At 36.9% G+C, this 22,620-nt stretch overlaps 1 protein-coding gene across 1 annotated transcript; it reads left to right on the plus strand.

Moving 5' to 3' along the window:
• The first annotated feature begins 2,766 nt into the window (after positions 1-2,766).
• On the plus strand, positions 2,767-21,483 carry CHAMP1 (chromosome alignment maintaining phosphoprotein 1). Its single transcript, XM_074299625.1, has 4 exons — positions 2,767-3,002; positions 14,688-14,806; positions 16,555-16,681; positions 17,585-21,483. The coding sequence occupies exon 4, from the start codon at positions 17,639-17,641 to the stop codon at positions 20,429-20,431; it is 2,793 nt and encodes a 930-aa protein (XP_074155726.1). The 5' UTR covers positions 2,767-3,002; positions 14,688-14,806; positions 16,555-16,681; positions 17,585-17,638; the 3' UTR covers positions 20,432-21,483.
• Positions 21,484-22,620: the final 1,137 nt, after the last annotated feature.

Consider the following 22,620-nt stretch of genomic DNA (forward strand, 5'->3'; position numbering starts at 1 on the left):
TGGTTAGTGGGAGTGCAGAGAGTTGTGAGAATTGGGGTGGGAAATCCCCTCTGTTGATGCAGATTCAAATGAGAAAGAATCCACAAAGCCCTAAATCTGTGGCAAAAAGAAAAGTTTATTGTTCACTAAGAAAGAGTTCTCTTAGTGGGCAAATTCCTAATGAGAAATTTTGCAAAGAATGTCTTAACATACTCCTATTTTATTGGTAAGTCTTGGCCTGGGGCTGGGAGGCAGTTTGAGATTATCAGACCAAGATCTCCAACTGGATAAAATCATTTTGAAGGCTTTTTCCCAGTCTGGAATTTCCTGAAGAGTATCGGGGCCACCACCAAAAGAGCAATGGAGGGTGATTTGACCAAGATCTCCAATTGAATGACACTGAATTTGAATTTGGGAAGGGCTTATCTGAGAAAGCGTGCTTTTTCCTACAACTTATGTTATCTCATAATATTATACTAATTTCTTGATGATTCAGACAATTCGTTAAGTACCTTATCTTTGTCTACCCAATTTTATTGAAAAATAAAGGCAGCTGATCCCAGAGGAAGAGATGAAAAAGTCTATCTTACTCCATTTGCAGGGGTAGGAGAATATGAGTATGGAGTATGATATAAACTGTTGACTCAGTTGAATTGTTGGTAAATATTGCCAAATTGCCTTTTCAAAATTTTCTTTATCATTCCTTGTGTAGAGCGTGGAAGTGGAATGCATTCCGAAAATGAAGGTGATATTAAAAACAAAAGATAACAGTAAGAAAAAAATTTAAGTTAACCAAGGGGGTGATGGGAATCTATACCTTATCAGAAAAAACTTCCAAGCCATTTTCACCCCAATTTATAAGTGTTGATTAACTCAATAGAAATGGTTTATTAAAGCTTATATATATGGTTCTCTGAGGTCTCATATTGAGAGAACTATACATTAACATTATCTATGTTCTATTGTATTTTTATTTTGTTAAATATTTCCCAATTTTAATTTAATTATTTTATTTAATTATTCAGGCAGATTAAACTCATCCAGAATTTTGTAGGTTGTAATATGGCAGGTTTGATAATTCTAGTTTACAAAACTCTAAAGTTTTATTAATTTTTTAATCACATCACTCATTGACAAGTTCGAAATGAAGTACTGGAGAAAGGGTCTTTTTTCCTCTTCATTTTTCATTTAAATGAAAATATCACACAACACAAGCACTTTCTTTCACCCATGTCATTTCAACCTTCCATCCTTTGGGGAAAATTCCTTCTTAGAGGAAGCTAAGTGTCACCTGAAGTCAGGAAGATCTTGAGTTAAACTCTGCTTCACATACTAATGGTGTAATCATAGCAAGTCCCTAAATCTCATGGGAGTTATATTTGCAAAATAAAAGAGACTGGTCTCAATAGCTCTCTTCCCCCTCTAAACCTATGACCCTAAATTGCAAACAAACTGGCCATTTGTAATTATAGAGGGAGTTTGGCTAGAGAAGGGGTGGGAACGAGGCTGAGATGGGAAGTCTTAACAAAGTTTTATAAAGACACAGTTCTTGCCCACAAGGAGCTTACAGTCAAGGATGCTACAACACGGTGTAGAGATAGCATAGTGATAAATTCCAATATTTGTTATTGGGAGACGTCGCTGGATCTTTGATTATTCACCAGGGAGCTGAGCTGGTTGACAAAACTTTATTCTAAAATTCATACCCAAATACTGAGAAGTGATTTCAATCTTGTTAGGGAGCTCTTGGGGAAAAATTCAATCAACAATCACGTCCCTGTGCCAGGAGAATACAAATACCAGTCTAAGGAGATTGAATTGCAAATCTGTAACCCTTTTGTCTCAATTTGCCGGAGCTGTAAGGTGGAAAGCTTTCTTCCCCTTGTCTTCTGTGGCCTATGGGCTGTCCCGCGTACCACCCCCCGACTGTTTTCGCACTGAGTGCACCTGCCTTTCAGCTGCTCGAAAACCAGCACAAATTGCAATTCTCCAGGGGCCTTTTCAGGTTCTTACCCCCACACCGCCCCCTTGCCTGTGAGACGCTCTTTCATCTACTCTGCATGTCCCTGGGACCAGGAGCAAGTCATTTTCGCCATTAGAACGCAGCTCCCTGTGTCTTTCTGTGGCTCGGAGTAAGCCCTCAATTTGCCAAGTCTGATTGACTGACAAGGCCAAGAACCCAATCCCGGTGCTAGCAAGGTGTAAAGGAAGATGTAATTGGTGGGGGCCTGGAATTGGGGGGGGGGGGAAGAGGCCGCCAGGTGCCAGGGCACCCGCCCACTCCCTGATCTAGCGGGACCACATAGAACAATAAAGCGGAATAGACTATTCCGGGACGCAGGCAGGTTGGAACGAAGTTGTGATCCCGACTCGGCCGAACCGGCCGCGACCTTCCCTCCTGCCAACAGCCCCAACATCGGGAGGGGTTCACTGGGTCTCGGCGTCGCCGGTTCCGTTAAGGAGCTTCCTTCACCGCGCCCCAGAGCGTTCTCGGAGTGTGATGGCCCAGCGCGCGCGCAGCGGCGGGGGTGGGGAAGGAGAGGGAGGGATATCTGAGGGACGCCAGGGCATTTCCGGTTCAAAGAACCTCCCACCCTACACACCCCCTTCTCCCTCCTCGGAGGCTTCAGGGGATCCTCACTCTGATTGGGCAGCGCAAAGAAACCGCGCCTTAGCGGAAAGTGGCGGCGCCAACCTTTCTTTGCATCCCCCGCCCTCCAACCCCCATCATGCCTCCTCCCTCCTCCCTCCCGGTTACCATCTTCCTCCCCCCTTCTCCCGCACGCGACCGCGCGCACGCTCGCGCACCCGGAGAAGCAGCCTGAGTCGCTGCGTCTCCGCCATTCGGGAAAGGAGCCGCGCGCGCGCAGCAGGGGCTCGCGGACCCCGTCTGGGAGGCCGCCGCCACCGCCGCTGCGTGGCCTCCGGTCCGCGAGGAACGGAGTCCCGGTCCCACCCCCCTGGCCCGGCTCTCCCCGCACACCACGTGCCCGCCGCTCCCCCTCCCCCCTCTGCCCTGCACGGTAGGAACGCGCGCGCGGAGCTGGCTTAACGGGGGAGGGGGAGGGGCTGCGGTAGTGAGTGTGTATGTGCGCGCGCGCGTGCGTTTATATATATATGTGTATGTGTGTTGGGGCGGGCGGGATCAGGATGGATGGGGGAGGGGGAATCTGCCCTCACGCCCTTTCGTGTTTTGTTTCCGTGCATTGCTTTTAACGGGATACTGGTGTGCCAGCCCCCAATGCTTGTGGGTCTGATATAGAATAAAATCTTCGGGCTTTTCCATATTGGAACAGGGACTGGAGAGACGGGTGTCGGGTCTCGCGAATCCTAGTGTGCAAGGTGCCCCGCCCAGGAGAAACCCTTTAAAATGCCTGTATTCCTGAGGAGAAGCCGTAGTAGCTTTAAAAAAGTGAGCTGCTGATGTGCCTCGCCACCTGTTTTTTTCTGGGTCCGAAGCATTTCGTCAATTACTCTTCAGCTTAAAACAAACATAATTCTGTAGATGTTGCCGCCTAGATAGAAAGCAGACCCGTGGGGGGCGAATGCAAGATTGCACAAGTGAAAAAGACTCTGAAAGCCGAGAGCCTTATTCATGATCATTCTCTCTGTTTTCCATTGTCTGTAACTACAGAGTATCAATTTATATATGCAATACCCAGTTAAGATCAATGACAGAAATGTTTCAAATTAGAAAAAACTATTACTAGAATTTCATCTGTGGTGTAATTTGTTTTGCAGGCTACACAACAAAATTTTGTTACACAATATCTTGCTCATAGTTGGCCATCAGAAAATGTTTATGTTTGATTATAAGTAGAATAAAATGGCTAATTGATAGTGCAGGGAGAAAAAAATAATTTTTTGGGGAAAAAATATGTATTTATTTACATGTATACATATGTATATGTTTATATACATATATTTACATATGTATATATACATATATTTACATAGATAAAAAATGCAAAACTGTTTTGTGGAAAATCTGAACCTAGTGGTGGGATGACAGAGCAAAGATGAATGTTTATCTATTTAGGAAAAGAAGTAGATTTATAATAGAAGGAAATGAGACTAGGTGCTGAGTTTTGTGGGTAGATTAGAATAGGACAAGAGTAATTTTAATTATTATGGATTAGTTAGAATTATATGTAGTCAGAAATGGAATGATTTAAACATTGTGATTTGGGTCTTGGAATTTTGAAAGTGAAAAGTTCGTTGATTAATCATAGAGATAAATTAATTTTTCCATACTATAGTCACATTAGGAATAGTTTCTGTGGCGTTCCTGATAGGGTCATCACACCTCTGCTTGACTGCTGTTTTGTGATAGAGCCTACTCCTCATTCATTGAATAGCTCTAATTGTTGGAGAGTTCTTTCTTATGTTGAATCAAAATCTATTTCCTTGTAACATCCAGTTGGTCCTAATTCTGCCCTCTTGAGCAACACAAACAAACCTAATCCCATTCACATGACACACTTTCAAATAATTGAACATAACTATCATGTTGCCCTTGTAAGCTCCTTGAGAGCTGGGACAGTCTTTTGCCTTTCTTTGTGTCCCCAGCACTTAGCAGAGTTTAATAGATACTTGTATTTCCTTCCTAATAGATGCTTGTTGGAGACTCGTTGCTTCTAAAGTCATAAATGCTCACGGCTCACTCATCTGCACTACACAGGAAATAGTTTCAAGATTTCTTAACATTTGATTACTTTCCTCTAGAAGCTCTCTAGTTTGTCCTTGTCCTTCTCATAATATGGTGTCTAAAATGAACTCTATAGGAGTGCTGTCTTGGCTGCCTGAGCACATTGAAACCTTAGGCTCTGAGTATGATGATATGGCAGCCAAGAGAAATAGTGGGATCTTATATTTCATTAAAGGTGTGGTTACACTACATCTGGAGTTTTGTGGTAAGTTCTGGGTTCCACATTTTAAGAAGAACATTATTAAGTTGGGGGAAATGTCCCAAGGAGGAGTCAACTTTAGGGTTAAGAGCTGATTGGGAATGTTTAGCCAGTAGAAGGCTGGCACAGAAAAGAAGAGTTAGTTCTGTGTTGCTTGGTCCTAAGATTCTGAGGAAAGAGCAGCAACAGGTGCAAAGGGGTTTTATAAACTTAAGCTTGGTATCAGGAAAAAGCTTCCTAGCAAATTATCTAAATATAAGGTGGGCTGCCTCACAAGTTCTTTACATTGGATATTTTGAGGCAAGTTGCATATCCATTTGTCTAGTATATTATTCATAGCATTCTTTTTCTGATATGGATTCAATTAGATGGCCATTCAGTGATTCTTTGTAATCTCACAACTGTAGTGAGAGTGGGAGTTTTGTCTTCTTTTATTTGAACACAATATTACTGTGCCTTAAAATTTTATTTTTGTTTTGTTGTTTTGGGGTTTTTATTAATTGGCTCATTATTGAATTTGTGGTCAAACAAAATTCTAGATTTTTGCAATTCTAGATTTAGATCACTCTTACATTTCTAACTCTTTGTTTTGACTCATTTCTACTTTGGGGGGATCTTTTTGAAATCTTGTCATCTTACTCAACTTAGTGTCATAAGCAGATTTAATAAGTTTATATTTTATCAAAATAGTTCATTTAAATATTGATCAGAATAGACCAAGGATAGAAATTTTTATGACAGGCTAGAATCTGTAGATTTACCATGAAACATTAATCAATCAATTAATTCACTTCTGGTTGTATGACTCCATTCCACTGTCCCTTATTTTCCTTCTTGGGGAAAATATCCCTTGAAGTTATCATGAAATATTGTTATCTGATATGCTGAAATCACATGTGTTTATGGTTTCATCTTCCAGCTGAATAGTCAAAAAATGATAAAAATGTTCGTTTAGTATAATCTTTCTCAATCTCATGTTGGCACTGAGTGATCATTATTATATGTGTCTACAAACCATTGCTTAGAAATTTGTTGTAGAATTTCACCATTGAATAACATTAAAAACTTTGTTACATCTGGAATCCATTTTTTACCCTTAAAAAATCAATTTGTCTATCTCCAGTCTTCTGGTAACTTATTCTGTTTTTGTTTTCTAAAAAACTACAAATGGAGGCTTTTTTATTACATTTGCAAATTATTTTAGCATTTGGTTTATAAATCCTCTACATCCAGAGGCCTGATGTTATACTTTTTGAATGATATTTGTTCTATTCTTTATATTGTGAGAATTGAATTTTTAGAAAATCTGTTTCTTTCTGTTCTAATTTATTATCCCATCTTCTCCAAACACTGTCTCTTGTTTTTTCTTTGCTAATCATTTTGCTCTAAACATAATTTATTTGTAAAAAGTTCTTTCATATCCCTTTTTGTTGTCTCTAACATTGCTTCAAAATCTTAGTTTTGGGCCTGATGCTGGCCTCATATGGTATGTTCATGCCACTCTGACATTTCATACATGTGCTTTTTTTAAAAATAGCTTTTTATATACAAAATATACACATAGGTAATTTTTCAACATTGATCCTTGCAAAAACTTGTTTCAATTTTTCCCCTCCTTCCCTCCACTTCTTCCCCTAGATGGCAGATAGTCCCATACATATTAAATATGTTAAAGTATGTTAGATATAATATATGTATACATATTTCTACAGTTATCTTGTTGCACAAGAAAGATCAGATTTAGAAAGAAGGTAAACATAACCTGAGAAGAAAAAACAAAAATACAAGTGAACAATAACAGAAAGAGTGGAAATGCTATGTTGCGGTCCATATTTATTTCCTAGTGTTCTTTCTCTGGGTGTGTCTGTTCATTCCAGACCAGTTGGAACTGATTTGGATCCTCTCATTGTTGAAGAGAGCCACGTCCATCAGAATTGATCATCATATAGTATTGCTGTTGAAGTGTATAATGATCTGGTTCTGCTCATTTCACTTAGCATCAGTTCCATACATGTATTTTAAAATCTAAGATCTTGAAGCTCCCTTTTTAATTCTTTTAGAAATCTTTCTTTACTGTTTATCATCAAGATATTTTGTGATTGTTTAGTTTGAATTGCATATTTGAGTCATCTAGTTTTCTTGGATCAAAATCTTTTTTGTTTATGTGATAGTTATTTCACTAAAATTTTAAAAACAGCTCTAAAAGTACATAGAATGTGACTTAAATCAGAATCTCATTTAAAGAGAATGAACTTAGACCTTTAAGTCCAGAGGATTTGTGCTAGGTACCAACAAATATTATGAAACTTTTTTTTTTTTTTTATGTCCTCATCTTTTCCATCAATTCTATTTTTTTGAATATGTTAACACTATTCTTTGGTCATAGTCCAATCATAGTTCCATTCTATTGAGTCACAATGACACAAGGGGTTATGATTATCTTCTTTTGTTAGAATTTCAAGTTTGCAGTATTACCAATATTTGGTATATAGACATCTGAAATCATAAATTGTTTTCAATTCTGAACTTTTGCCATATGAAGAAGAGTAACACTGCCATTATGCTATCTTCTAGACAATCTAGCGTTACAGTTCTGTGTGACCATTTTTCTTTGTGTCCCCTTAGTTTAGAAACTTTTTGATCAGCTGAGAATCTCCTAATATACATTTTTTTCCCTTCAGATATTACAAGACAATTCTCTCACTTGCCAGAAGTCCTTTATTTTGATGCCATCCAAGCCACGGTCCAATAGCACATAGTTTCTATTTTTCCTCTGTTACATTCGTCTATTAATAGAATCTTAGAGTTAAAAGGTACCCTGGAAATCAGCTAGATTTCTATTAAGTCATCCTCTTATTGAACAGTTTCTTGTGATATTACTGATACTCTTTAAAGCCCTTGATGGATTTTCCACCCTCTTTTCTTAACTTCCTTTCTGGAATATTAAATTGTAGTGAAGAAAATATAGTAAGAAGACTGTGGAGAAAAGTTACAAATCATTGGGATAAGGGAAGGCTTTTAAAATTTTTTTTAAATTATTTTTTATTATTAATTAACATAAATTAATTACAATGCCATAATATAATTATGAGTTTGTTATCATTTAGATTTATTTCATTTAAATTTTATTTATTTATTTATTATTGCTTTTTATTTACAAGATATATGCATGGGTAATTTTTCAGCATTGACCCTTATAAAACCTTTTGTTCCAACTTTTACCCTTCTTCCCCTCACCCTCTCCCAGAGGGTAGGTAGACCAATATATGTTATATATGTTAAAGTATATGTTAAGTACAATATATGTATACATATCCATACAGTTATTTTGCTGCACAAGAAGAATAAGACTTTGAAGTAATGTAAAATTAGCCTGTGAAGGAAATGAAAAATGCAAGCAGACAAAAATAGAGGGATTGGGAATGCTATGTAGTGGTAAGGGAAGGCTTTTTGGAAGAGATGATATTTGAGTTGGACTTTCAAAAGATTGAAAAGAATTCAGCAGGTGAAAAAAAGGAGGGAAGACATCACTGGCAAGAGACTAGCTTGTACAGAAGCATAGAAATGTGGGAGTAAAATGTGAGTAGATTTTTTACTAAGTTTGTGTAGGGTGGAAAGTTGTCCGTTTTGATTGAAACATATGTATAGTGGAGCATTATATGGTTAAAAGGTATAATGATACCTGAGGTATCATTATACATCTATACACATACAAACATTTTGGCACATACAGGTCCCTTTCCCTTCTTTAAGATCTCTAAGCCCAGTAGTAACACTGCTGGATCAGAGGGTATGTACAGTTTGACAACTTTTTGAGCATAGTTCCAAATAGCTCTCCAGAATGGTTGAATCTGTTCACAACTCCACCAACAATGCATGTGTCCCAGTTTTCCCGCATCCCCTCCAACATTTGTCACTATCTTTTTCTGTCATCTTAGCCAATCTGTCAGGTGTGTAGTGATATCTCAGAGTTGTCTTAATTTGCACTTCTTTGATCAATAGTGATTTGGAATACCCTTTCATATGAGTAGAAATAATTTCAATTTCATCATCTGAAAATTGTTTGTTCATATCCTTTGACCATTTATCAATTGGAGAATGGCTTGATTTCTTATAAAATAGAGTCAATTTTCTATGTATTTTGGAAATGAGGCCTTTATCAGAACCTTTGACTGTAAAAAATGTTTTCCCAGTTTATTGCTTCCCTTCTAATCTTGTCTGCATTAGTTTTGCTTGTACAAAGGCTTTTTAATTTGATATAATCAACATTTTCTATTTTGTGATCAATAATGATCTCTAGTTTTTCTTTGGTCACAAATTCCTTCCTCCTCCACAAGTCTGAGAGGTAAACTCTCCTATGTTCTGCCATACTAATTTCCAGTTTTCCCAGCAGTTTTTGTCAAATAGTGAATTCTTATTGCAAAAGTTGGGATCTTTGGGTTTGTCAAACACTAGATTGCTATAGTTATTCACTATTTTTGTCCTGTGAGACATGGCTCTTTTCAACAATGAGATAATTCAGGTGAGTTTCAATGGTCTTGTACTGAAGAGAGCCAGAGAGAAGACTATAGGGACTGAGTGTGGTCACAACATCATAGCATTTTCATTCTTTTTGTTGTTGTTTGCTTGCATTTTGTTTTCTTTCTCATTTTATTCCTTTTCGACCTGATTTTTCTTGTGCAGCATGATAATTGTGGAAATGTATATAAAAGAATTGCATATGTTTAACATATATTGCATTACTTGCCATCTTGGGGAGGCAGTGGGGAGAAGGGAGGGAAAAAAATTTGGAAGACAAGGTTTTGCAAGGGTGAATGTTGAAAATTATCCATATGTTTTTAAAATAAAAGCTTTAATAATAATAATAATAATAAGGCAGAGTGATTCCAGGTTGTGGATGCTTTTGAACTCAGATGTGAGAGCCAGGAAGTCTTAGAAGGAGGCAGTAGTCCAGTTAAGTATTGTTGAGGGCTGGCCTGTATTTGGTTGCTGGTAGTGGGATTAGAGAGGCAGGGGAATTCATTGAAGCAATGTGGTGATAGAATTGACAAAGTCTAGTACATGATTGATTTTAGAAGAGAGAGAAGAAAATAGTTGGATTATAAATTTAAGAGAATGAGTGAGTGGCAGGCCCCTCTCCCATTACCCATGTAACAAGAGGCCAGGTTATGAAGAATTTTAAATATAAATAAATAAATAAAATTTATATATTTATATATATAAAATTTTCTCCTCAGTAAAAACAGTTGTTAACATTTAAAAGTAAACAAACTTTTGAGCTCCACATTTTCTTTCTCTTTCCCTCATTGAGAAGGCAAGCAGTTTGATATAGGTTATACATAGGCATTTGAGTAGAACATGTTTTCATGTTGGTCATGTTGTGAAAGAAAACACAGACCAAAAAAACCCCCAAACAAACAAGAAAGATAAAGAAAGAGTATGCTTCAATCTGCATTTAGATTCTACCAGTTTTTTCTCTGGAGAGGGATAACATTTTCATCCTAAGTCTATGAAGGACTTCAGAAGGCTACCAGGGGATTTTAAATTTGATCATGAAGGTAATAGGGAGTCACTGGAGATCAAACCTACACTTTGGGAAGATCATTTTGACCGCTTAGTGGAGAATGAACTGGAATAGGAAGAGACTTGAGGAAGACCATCAAGCTGTTGAAGTCTTGGCCCTGAGATGTTAAGGGCTTGTACTGTGATACTAATGTCAAAGGAGAAAAGGGGACTTATTTGTAATAAGTCCTTTTGTGACAAAGATATAATGGAAAGGATATGGCAATTGTATAGATAGGGGGTGAGAAGGACTGAGGAATTTTGAGTTTGAATGACTAGGAGGATAACTTTGCCTAGGTAAGTAAGGAAGAGAAGACTGTTTGCAGGGGTTCTCAAACTACTCCAAACTACCCGCTGCTGCCCGTGGGGTTATGACAAATGGGCTGAGGGGCAGAGACAGAGTGTGAGTTTTTGTTTTTACTATAGTCCGGCACTTTAACAGTCTGAGGGACAGTGAACTGGCCCCCTATTTAAAAAGTTTGAGGACCACTGGTTTAGAGGGAAAGGTAGTGAGTTCAGTTTGAAACTTGTTGAGTTTAAGATGCCAATAAGACATCTACTTCAAAATATTAAGTAGATAATTGTAGATGCAGTCCTGGAGGTCAGATGAGAAAGGTTAGGCCTGGATAAGTAAACTTTTTTTTTTTTTTTTTCTTTTTTTTTTTTTATTTTATTTTATAATTATAACATTTTTTGACAGTACATATGCATGGGTAATTTTTTACAACATTATCCCTTGCACTTACTTCTATTCAGATTTTTTCCCTTCCTCCCCCAACCCCCTCCCCCTGATGGCAAGCAGTCTTATATATGTTAAATATATTACAGTATAATTTAGATACAATATATGTGTGTAGAACCGAATTTTTTGTTGCACAGGAAGAATTGGATTCAGAAGGTAAAAATAACAGTTTACATTCATTTCCCAGTCCTTTTCTGGATGTAGCTGGTTCTGTCCATCATTAATCAATTGGAATTGGATTAGCTCTTCTCTATGTTGAAGAAATCCACTTCCATCAGCATACATCCTCGTACAGTATCATTGTTGAAGTGTATAATGATCTTCTGGTTCTGCTCGTTTCACTCAGCATCAGTTGATGTAAGTCTCTCCAAGCCTCTCTGTATTTCTCCTGTTGGTCATTTCTTATAGAACAGTAATATTCCATAACCTTCATATACCATAATTTACCCAACCATTCTCCAATTGATGGACATCCATTCATCTTCCAGCTTCTAGCCACTATGAAAAGGGCTGCCACAAACATTTTGGCACATACAGGACCCTTTCCCTTCTCTAGTAGTTCCTTGGGGTATAAGCCCAGTAGTAGTATGGCTGGGTCAAAGGGTATGCACATTTTGATAACTTTTTGGGCATAATCTGGATAAGTAAACTTGAGAATCATCTATATACAGATGATAATTGAATCCATGGGAGCTGATGAGATTATCATTTGGAATGATATTGAGAAGAAGAGAAAAGGGTCCAAGGATAGCCTTAAATAACACCCATAGTTAATAGAGGAAACCTGAATATAGATCCAGCAAGGGAGACTGACAAGGAACAGTCAGATAGGTAGACTGATAGGTCTGTCTTCTCAGTTACTGAGATAAATACATTCCTTTGTGACTTCCCCTTAACATTGTGTAAGAATCTGGCTGTTAATTGTCTTTTCTTCTCTGGGTTCATAACTGCTTAGGTAAACACTCTCATATCTACTTGGCCTCTTCTTTCCTTCCTTTCTGATGACTGATTAATAATTTAAAAAGTATCACCTGATTCTAGTAGAAATTCATCTTCTACTTCTTAGAAGCCTTAAATCTTCTCAGTAATAAGTAGTATTTATCTCTCCTACTTCTGTGCCTGTCCATTGCTTCAGAGAATGAAGTTACATTGTGAAAGATCAGTAGAAGAAAGCATGAATGACTAATTTCAATAGGAACAAGATAAAGTAATATGATACATTGCAACCAAATGTATGCCATACATGTTTACAGATTTAATTACAAAACAATTCCTAGCCCTGTCCTTTCACTTTTGCATCTTAAAGTTTAAGTTGCAATTAGAAGAAACATTTATTTATATAGTGAATTATAGAAATATATGAATTAGCAACCTATGAACATGAAGTTGTATTAGTTGAAAATGTCAGGAAAAGTTTAGGTAGATTATTGAACAGTAGATTCTAATGAGTTAATTAAAGGGCCATTGGCAAAGAGGGGAATCACCCCAGTATCCTGCAAAGTTTTATCTGAGTATGCAACTTTAGAGTTTCATTTTGCCTTTTTTGTATAATATCATACTGGTATCCAGATCCATTAAATAACTATTACTAAAATCATCCCCCACTCTTATAGGAAGGCTCAGTCAATAAGTATATTTATTAAAGGCTTACTATGTGCCAAGTTTGGTGTAATAAGTGCCTAGAATTCAAAAGAATGTGAGAATAATCCTAGTCTAGAAGTAGTTTACATTGTAAAGATGATAGTGGAGAGACAACATGTAAATAAACAGGTACATATAATATTACAGATTAGACGGAACGTAATCATAAAGGAAAAGACTCTCTAACAGACCTTCTTGCAGAAGGTAACTAAACTGAGTCTTGAAGGAAGCAAGGGTTTCTAAGAGGAGGAAGAGCATGTTATGTGTGAGGAGCAGCAAATAGGCCTGGGTAGCTGGATCAGAGTTTATGTAAGAGAGTAAAGTATCAGTATACTGGAAAGATCTTCTGGACCTAGAAAGACAGGAAGAAGTCAATTTGTGAAGATACTATGCCAAACCAAAGGATTTTATATTTTATTTTAGAGGAAATAGAGAACTATGGAGTTTATTGCTTGGGGACAAAGTTTGGTGGGTAATAGGATTAAAACTTGAGGGGGGGGGGGAGTTTAACAATTTAATTGAAGATGGACTCAAATGGAGAAATACTTGAGGCCAGAAGATTAGTAAGAAGACTATTGCAATATTCCAGGAGAGAGTTAGTGAAATATAGAACTAGAGTGATAATTGTATGAGTAGAGAAAAAAGGCTATGTATGTATGAAAGGCTATAGAGAAAGAAATAATAATATTTTGCAATGGATTGGATATGTAGGGTTAGAATAAGGAGTTGAGGTTAATGTTAAAATTGGTTGAACTAGGTGACAATAATAAGGAAATGCAGAAAAGGAGAGGTTTTGGTGGGAAAAAAAACCCCCAGTGGTTTCCATTTTGAATATTTTGAGCTGTAAAAGCCTATGTATTGTCTAGATAGTCCAAAAGGCAACATTGTAAAGCTGGATAAAGATCTGGTAACATTTACATAAAGATGACAGTTGAAATTTGTGACATTACTGAGTGGATACTATAGAAGAAGAGAAGAGGGTGCAGGACAGAGCCAAAATTAGTACTGAACATGGATGTACATAGATTCAGCAAAGGAGACTGAGGAATAGTCACATAAGAGGGGAATCAGTAAAGAACAGTATCGGAAAAACCCAGAGAGGAGAGATTAACCAAGAGAAAGGTAGATCATCAGCTGCAGAGAGTAGCTGAATATCGATTTGATTTGAAAAAAGACCATTAGATATGGCATTAGTTGTAAAAGATTATTGGTAACTTTGAAGACAGTGACAGTTGCATTTTAAAACAATGAACTTTTTCAAGGCCTTTATCTGAAGAGCTGAGAAATGTGGGATGATTGCTACGATGAAATTGAAGATTTTCTTTAACAATGGGACATTGCCAGCAGAAAAGGGACCAATAAATAGTGATGAAGATAAAGCTAGTGGGGATGATGTTAGTTAGGAGCAGTCTACTGAAGAACCTGAAAGATATATGGATTCAAGGCTGCACATAAAAGAGGTTTGCCTTGACACGGAAAAGAACTGCTTCTGCCTTAAAGATGAGTAAAGAAAACTGTGGAGAGTGATGTCAGAAGGATATGAAATTAGGAAAAGAGGGAGCAATCAGCTTCTTTTTTTTTTTTTCAATGAAATATGAAATAGCAAGATTCTCAAGTGAGAGTATGGGGAGAAGAGTGCTGTGGGTGTTTGAGAGGAGGTTTAGAATAGATGCTTTGCTAAGTAGGATACAGAATTGATTAGGGAACAGTAGAAGGATATTGCAGTGAATACAATTGAGATGAGATAACATAAATCTATAGTGGACCCAATTAAAAATGGGCAAGGAATTGAATCCATTGTTTTAAAATGAAACAAAGATACAGTCTAATTCTCCTTTCTGTGTCTACTTTTTCAGGTCAATCCCTCAACATTTATGTTTGCTTCTCTATGCAAGGTGAAAGCGAGCTTAACTGTGGCTTAGCTAAAAAGCCATGTAGGATATCTGGTCTTTGAATACTAGTTTTGAAGCATCTGGTAAGATTTCTTTCATAACCTGCTATGTAATTTCTTCCAGCAACAATCTTATCTCCTCATCTTTTCTCAGATTTGTCTTTCTTGGCCTCTCCCCTATTTAGGAGTATTTGCATTGAACTTGAACTTGTTAAGCCTTGTTCCATTAGCCTTTTTTTTTACCTTTCCTTTTGAGTCTTAATATTTCTTATCCTTAATAATTCAGAATCTATGTGTTTCTGAAATCTTTGCATAACGCAATATATTATTTGGAGGGATTATAAATACATGCATGTATGAAAGTACTGTAGACATATATTTAATACAGAATATAAGGTTTGATTTGGTGAATTCACTTTCCTTCTTGCTCTGTGGAAACTCTAGTTACAGAATTTTACCTGGCAGATTCTTTGTTGCAGAATACTTGTAGAAATGTGTGGGCAATTTTTAGGAGCACACACAGCCAGATAGTGAGTCACTTAATACTTGACCTTTATGTAAAAAAAGAAAAAAGGCATTGAAGACTTTAAAGTGAGAGTTACCAGGGCTTTGACAAGTAGTATAAAAAAGGCTGGGCAGCAGATAACACAATAGGAGAGATTTGGAGATTGATGAAAACAGTTAAAAGTAGGCAGATTGAGGTAATTGGTGGTAATTGAGAGAGAAAGAGGGGAAAAAAAATAGAAGAATTGAGCTAAGATTCAAACCCAGGTCCTTTGATTCCATATTAAGTGCTTTTTCCACCACATAATATACTGCCTTATCTGTAGGTTTTGCTTTTTCAGTTGAGAAAATAGATAAATATGCACCTAGATTCTTTAATCAAACTGGGACTCTTATAGGTTGCTTATGAAAGTATCTGTTTGCTACTTGACAAAAGTAAAACTCTAGCAAGTTGTTTAGGTGGGCAGATGTAGAAAGGGCAGTACTGGCTTGGTAGCTACAATTTCGTTCATAAGAACCACTTCTGTCATTGTGAATTTTATAAGATCATAGTTTTCAGAACTTGAAAGGACCTTAGGTGTCATGTGGTTCAACTCCCTCTTTTCTGTAATTGAAGAAACTGAAACCCAGAGAGGTTAAGTAATTTTGTCTAAGATTATTTGAAGGAACTTCTTTTTGTATAATCTTATAATTTTCAAAATGGTTCCTAGGTTATAGGCTATTTAGATACAACTAAAGCAGTTAACAGCTAGGATGATTTATTGAAATTTGATCCTTCCACTTAATTTTAGGGTGTTGTCATAAGAATGACATTGGAAACAAAATGGTAGAGTATTGTTTCTGCAGTCAAAAGACTTATGTTCAAATCCTGCTTCTGATCCGTATTAGTTTGTGCTATCTCAGGCAAGATATTTAATATTCCCCATCTATAAACTTAAGGTTTGAAATTATGAAATGACCTTTGAAATCCCTTCTATCTCTATATAAAACAAGAGTTTTCTATTTTGAACATAAATTGGTTTTAAAAAAGTTTTTATTGATATATTTTGTTTTTCATTATCTGGATTTTCCCCCTACATCCTTTCTTTTTCTTCTCTTCTTAGATAAGGATCCTTTAAAACAGAATTTTGAGGGAGGAAAAAAAGTCAACAAAAAATTCAGTAAAATTTACATATTGAAAAAAATCCAATGTCATTAACATGATTTCTGCTTGGTTGGGTCAAAGATGTTTTGGGGATAATGATTTTGGGATTGTTTTGCCCATATTTAAGACTGCATTATATCACAAATTTCTTTTTTGATTTATTTGTTTTATTCATTCATTCTAGGGAAGAATGAAGACCTAAAGTATTTTTCCAAAATTTTGGATAATGCCAGGGAGAGCTACAAAAATTTAAGGGGAGATGTGGGAAAAAGGATTAATACTCTGAAGAAAACTCTTTCCAGTTCTCTCAGGTGACATATATCCTTCTATAACTTCAGAAAAGTTCAAACAGAAGACCTGCAGATAATTTGCCCACACTGGCATTGTCAGTAACAGCTATTAAAATTATTAGGAATTTTGTGATTTGCTAGAACTTAATGCAGAATTGAAAGATTTTACAGTATTATTTCAGAAACATTCAGCATGAAAAGTTATTATTGATTTGACCTTTATTGAATACTTTAATTAAAAGAAGACATTTTTGTTAAAACGTTAATATATTTCTATGTTCATTTGATAATTTGATCTTAGTGATGTTTGAATATTTTTTATTAAAAGTGGCACATATGTGGTGAGAAAATTTTCATTGTTTCTAGGCAAATAAGATAATTCTGTATGTGTTCATTAGGCTTATAATTGAAAATAACCCAAACATTTGTAATTTTTTCAGTATTAGTAATAGTCTACTGTGGCATCAGGCTACGTGGGAAGATTCCATGGAGGATCATTCTAGACCTGGGAAATTATTTTCTAAAGGTCACCATTTTTTCCAAGTTAATATTTAATTTATTTAATGCTTTTTGATAAAGACTGGAAATATAAAACATTATTAGTATTTTTTAGGCCCTCACTAAAATATCCTAAATTTTGTTGCAAGAGTTGTCACTTAGTGCTTCAAAATCATTGTGTTGAGGCAGTATGATTTTGAGAATCTCCTAAGTCTTAGTCAAAAATAAGATTCATTGTTTTTTGGGGGGGGAATCTGAGTAATCTTTACAGAAATATACATCTGGCAAATATATCATCCTAAGTATTTTTATTATTTATAATTATGTAACTTGAATAGGTTGGGATTCATTGAATGGGTTGAATTGCATTCAAATAAAATATAAGAATAAATTATGATAACTCAACTGGTTTTTACTTTATTGCAGCAATATTGACGTGATTTCAGAGGACCTCTGCAAGTTCTAACAGATTTTTTAAAAATGGAAGTATTCCCAGAACTTCGTAAACAACCAGAACGTTTGGAATGTGATCACTGCAGTTTCAAAGGCACAGATTATGAAAGTGTACAAATCCATATGGGTACCATCCATCCAGAGCATTGTGATGAAATGGATGCTGGTGGGTTAGGTAAAATGATATTTTACCAGAAAACTGCAAAGTTGTTTCACTGCCATAAATGTTTCTTTACCAGCAAAATGTACTGCAATGTGTACTATCACATTACATCCCAACATTCAGTAAAAGATAAGTGGGATGATAAACAGAAAAAACAGTTGGATAAGGAGACAGAAGCTGTGAAAACCCCTCTCTTCTCTGAGTCCCAGAAAATGTCTAATTCATCTGAAATTCAGAAATCCATGCCTGGTTTTTCAACAGAATCACAGAAACCTACTCTTATTCAATCTTCAGAATCACCTCACACTACCCCTGCTAGTTCTCCAGAACTCCAGAAACCTACTTCTGGAGAGTCACAGAAACTTTCTGTTGGCTCTGACTCTCAAAAACCTGTCCTTTCTGAATCTCAGAAATCTTCTCCTGTTCCTTCTCCAGAATCCCCAGAACTTGTCCCTCTGGCTTCTTTGGAACTACAGAAACTTACTTCTATGTCTCCAGAGCCACAGAAGTCTCCTATTGCTAACCCCTTGGTCCAGAAGCTCTCTCATTTTACAGATACATTGAGAACTCCTTTGTCAACTTCTCCTGAACCACAAGAACCAGTTCTAGCTTCTTCTCCTGAGCCTTGGGGATCATCTCCAAGTTCATCTCCTGAATCCCAGAAACCAGCTCTGACTGAATCTCCTGAACCTAGGAGGCCGTCACCAGCTGTTTCTCCCGAGTCTTGGAAACCATCACCTGCTGTGTCCCCTGAACCAAGGAGGCCAGCCCCAGCAGTATCACCAGGTCCTTGGAAGCCTGTGTCTACGTCCCCTAGACCTTGGAAACCTCCTCCTTCTGCATCACCTGGACCATGGAAGCCTACTAATAAGCCTGCTCCTTCTGTGTCTCCTGGACCTTGGAAACCTTTACCTCTGTCACCTGGACCTTGGAAGCCAAGTCCACCTATGTCACCTGGATCCTGGAAACCTTTACCTGTATCACCTGGTTCATGGAAATCTACTACGTCTGAGGCCTGGAAGCCTGGACCCCCAGAACTTCGAAAGACATCTCCTATGTCACCTGAACTCTGGAAACCAGGTCCTTCTTCCCCAGAGACTCGCAAAACTGGTCCCCCATTGTCCCCTGAGTCTCGTAAACCAAGTCCTTCATCCCCAGAAGCTCGGAAACCAGCTTCTTCATCCCCTGAGGCTCGGAAGATTGGTCCCTCATTATCCCCAGAGGCCCGGAAGGCAGGTCCTCCACTGTCACCTGAACTCCGTTTGCCAGGTCCCTCATTGTCTCCTGAATCCCGTAAATCAGGTCCTCCATTGTCCCCTGAACTTCGTAAAATAAGTCCCTCATTGTCCCCTGAAGGTCGAAAAACAGGTGCCCCTTTATCACCTGAGCTCCGAAAGCCAGGTCCCCCATTGTCCCCTGAAATTCGGAAGGCAGTTCCCCCATTGTCCCCTGACCTTCGTAAGTCAGGACTTCCAGTATTATCTGAGCTCCGAAAATCAGGCCCTTCAATGTCTCCTGACCACCAAAAATCTTCAGTATCACCAGAACTCTGGAAGGTTTCTTCTGATCAATGGAAACCTTCTATTTCTGGAGAGTCTTGGAAACCTGTTTCTAATGATTTTACTGAATCCCAGAAGACTGTAACTCCTGGGTCTCCAGATGTCTGGAAGTCTTCCTTTTTTCTTGAACCTCAGAAACCTGTCTTCCCTGAATCCCGGAAACCTGGTTCATCTGAATCTCTTAAATTGGTTTCAGAGACTCGAAAACCTATTTCCGGTGATGTTGACCGAAAATCTGCCCTTTTCTCTGAGTCCCCCAAAAGCATATCATCTTCCGAGTCACGGAAACGGGCTTTCTTCCCAGAATCAAGGAAACATACTTCTTTTCCTGAGCTTCACAAATCTGTTGCTATTTACCCTGAATCTCAGAAGTTAGTTGAGTGTAGTGAGTATGATGTCCAGACAGAGACCATGGAAGATGAAAAAGATGATATTTTGACTCAGGAAGATGCATTATATTCTTGTCGAAAGAAGCTCAAGAAAGATAACCAAGACAACTCTGACACAGAACTTAGTAGTAGTGAATGTGGAAAAACAGATTTAGATTTCCTAGATCTAAAGGGCCAGGAGTCCAACAGTGATCAAGAGCAACTTGATGTGGAATCCGTTGATTTCACTAAGGAAAAAATGGATGCTACTGATCAGCCAAAAAGCATCCTGCAGTTTACAGATGAGAAGGAGGCTTTTATCTCTGAAGAAGAAATAGCAAAATATATGAAGCGAGGAAAAGGAAAATATTTTTGCAAGATTTGTTGCTGTCGTGCTATGAAAAAAGGTGCTGTTTTGCATCATTTAGTTAACAAGCATAATGTTCATAGCCCATATAAATGCACAATATGTGGAAAGGCTTTTCTTTTGGAATCTCTTCTTAAAAATCATGTTGCAGCTCATGGGCAAAGTTTGCTTAAGTGTCCCCGGTGTAATTTTGAATCAAATTTCCCAAGGGGCTTTAAGAAACATTTAACCCATTGTCAAAACCGCCACAATGAAGAAGTTAATAAGAAGCTTATGGAAACTATTGAGCCTCCTCCCCCTCCACCACCACCACCTCCTCCTCCACCACCTCCCCCTCCCCCTCCCCCTGAAGAGCAAACCTAATTTTGAAAATTATGTATTATATACTTCAAAAATTTGTCTATTAAAAATAACCCTTGAAAGTGTTGCTCTTTTAGCCAGTTATGTAGTTTAGTTTGAATAAGTAGAAGTAAAGAGTTGAAAAGGTTGTATGATATTTAGTTTGTGTCAGTAGTAGTATAGAAAAGAAACTTTTCAGGATTTTTAGAGTATCTGTTCATGTGCCTATCTTACAATTCAATAAATTCATACTGGATATTCCAGATGGGTTGAATTTCTTCTCTGTGTATAATACATCTTGAAAGGTTATATACATTCCATTTAATTATAACTTTTACACATATTCTTAGATATGCAGTGAAATTTATCTTTTTTGTGAAACTAAGTTCAAATTGAGAGGCAGCATATTATGAGTGAGTAGAGAGCTGGCCTTGGAGACAGGAAGATGTTCAAGTCCCACATCTTTACACATTCTGGTATTGTGATCCTGGGCAAGTCATAGCAGCCTCCCAAAACCTCCAGGCAACAATGAGACTAAATTGTAGAATAGTTGCTGGTCTGCTTTGCCTCATAAAATCACAAGTCTGGACCAAAAAAATAATCCTTTAAAAAATTTAGGTGGCTTGATAATAATGACAGTGTTTATGAATTATGATTCATAATAATGAGTTATATGGGGAAGATGCCACAGCTATCTTTTTTCCTTCAAAAGCAGTTTTATTTCTTAAATCATTGGAATATCTTTTTTGTTTTAATTGTTTTTTTCACAGATGTAAGTCATTTTGAAATTTGGGAATTTAATAATGCAGAAGGTAAATCAGCATTATTTGTAAGTCTTGAACCATTTCTAAAGTACTGATTGGATTTTTTTCTTTTATATGTTTTGGACAACTTTTAAATTTTTATTAATATATTAGAAATAGAAGTCTATAAAGGAGCAACAGCAGTGTATAATATTATATATCATATTCCTCCATTAGAATGTAAGCTCTTTGTGAGCAGGAATTTTTTTACTTTTGTCTTTGTATCCTCATTGCCTTGCACATAGGCGCTTAATAAATGCTTGTTGGATTGGATTGGAATTTTAGGTTTGTGGGAAATATGATTTATTTTTATTTTCTGTTAACCTTAAGGAATTTTTACTCCTTTTCACTCTCCTGGTCCTAAGAAGTGATAATTAGAACACAGGAAGAGTGGAAGATACTAGGAAACTTACCTGGTCCCATACTGCAATTGATAACCCTGTTAGTATGATTTAGCAAGGGAATAAGTGACATTAGATTTGGGAAACTGATATAGAGAAAATGGTACAATATTATATGGGATAATAAATGTCTACCAAATCTAGAGACATCTTCTCTCCCCCCCCCAAAAAAAAAAAAGCCCATCATTAAACAATTTTATACTCTCCTGTTATTTTACTCCATGATTTTTGTCTCCTCATATGATACTTCTACTACAAATGAGAACTACAGATTTTGTTTCAAATTTTGATTAAATTTGCAAACATCATGGAGAATCACTCCATAGAAGAGAAGAGCACAAATTCTAAAGAGGAGGTAAATTTGGAAGAATGTAAGCAAAATTTGCAAGAGCATGAATTTTATGTAAACCAAAATGACTGACCTTGAAGAAAAGGTGCACAAAGATAACTTTACTGAGAAGAGTAGGACAAAAAAACCTAATACAGTTCTGCAGAAAATTTTAAAAATCAGATTACTGGAATAGAGACAGCAAGGAATTAATTAAGCAGATCTATAGATCACTATCAGAAAAAATCCACACTTCAAATTCCAAGATATTTGTTGGTTAAGTGTAACATTTTCAATAACAAATTTTATAAGCATTGTAAAGGACTTTCAAGTACAAAAGAAAGATATCACAGAGAGCAAAGGACCCCAGTTGGCAGCTCAAATTAATCTTGCAAAATTGAACCTAATTATCAAGGAAAAAAGGTAGTTAAGTTAAAAGAATTTGAACCTCAAATCCCATAGGTGAACAGATAATTTTATTTTAAATACCCTAGCACTCAAGAAAGGCAAATTGAGTAAGAGAAGACAAATAAAAATGTTATCTATATAGGCTATTTAAAAACATTGAACTGTAGGGTAAAAGTGGTTCCTGAAGGGACATCTCAAGGGGAACTTGATTGAGAGATTAGAAGGAAGAAAAGATGTATTAATATATAAATTGTCAGACCTGGAGTCAAAAAC

The sequence above is a fragment of the Sminthopsis crassicaudata genome, chromosome 3 (genome assembly GCF_048593235.1).
Source record: "Sminthopsis crassicaudata isolate SCR6 chromosome 3, ASM4859323v1, whole genome shotgun sequence".
NCBI classification, from domain to species: Eukaryota; Metazoa; Chordata; class Mammalia; order Dasyuromorphia; family Dasyuridae; genus Sminthopsis; species Sminthopsis crassicaudata.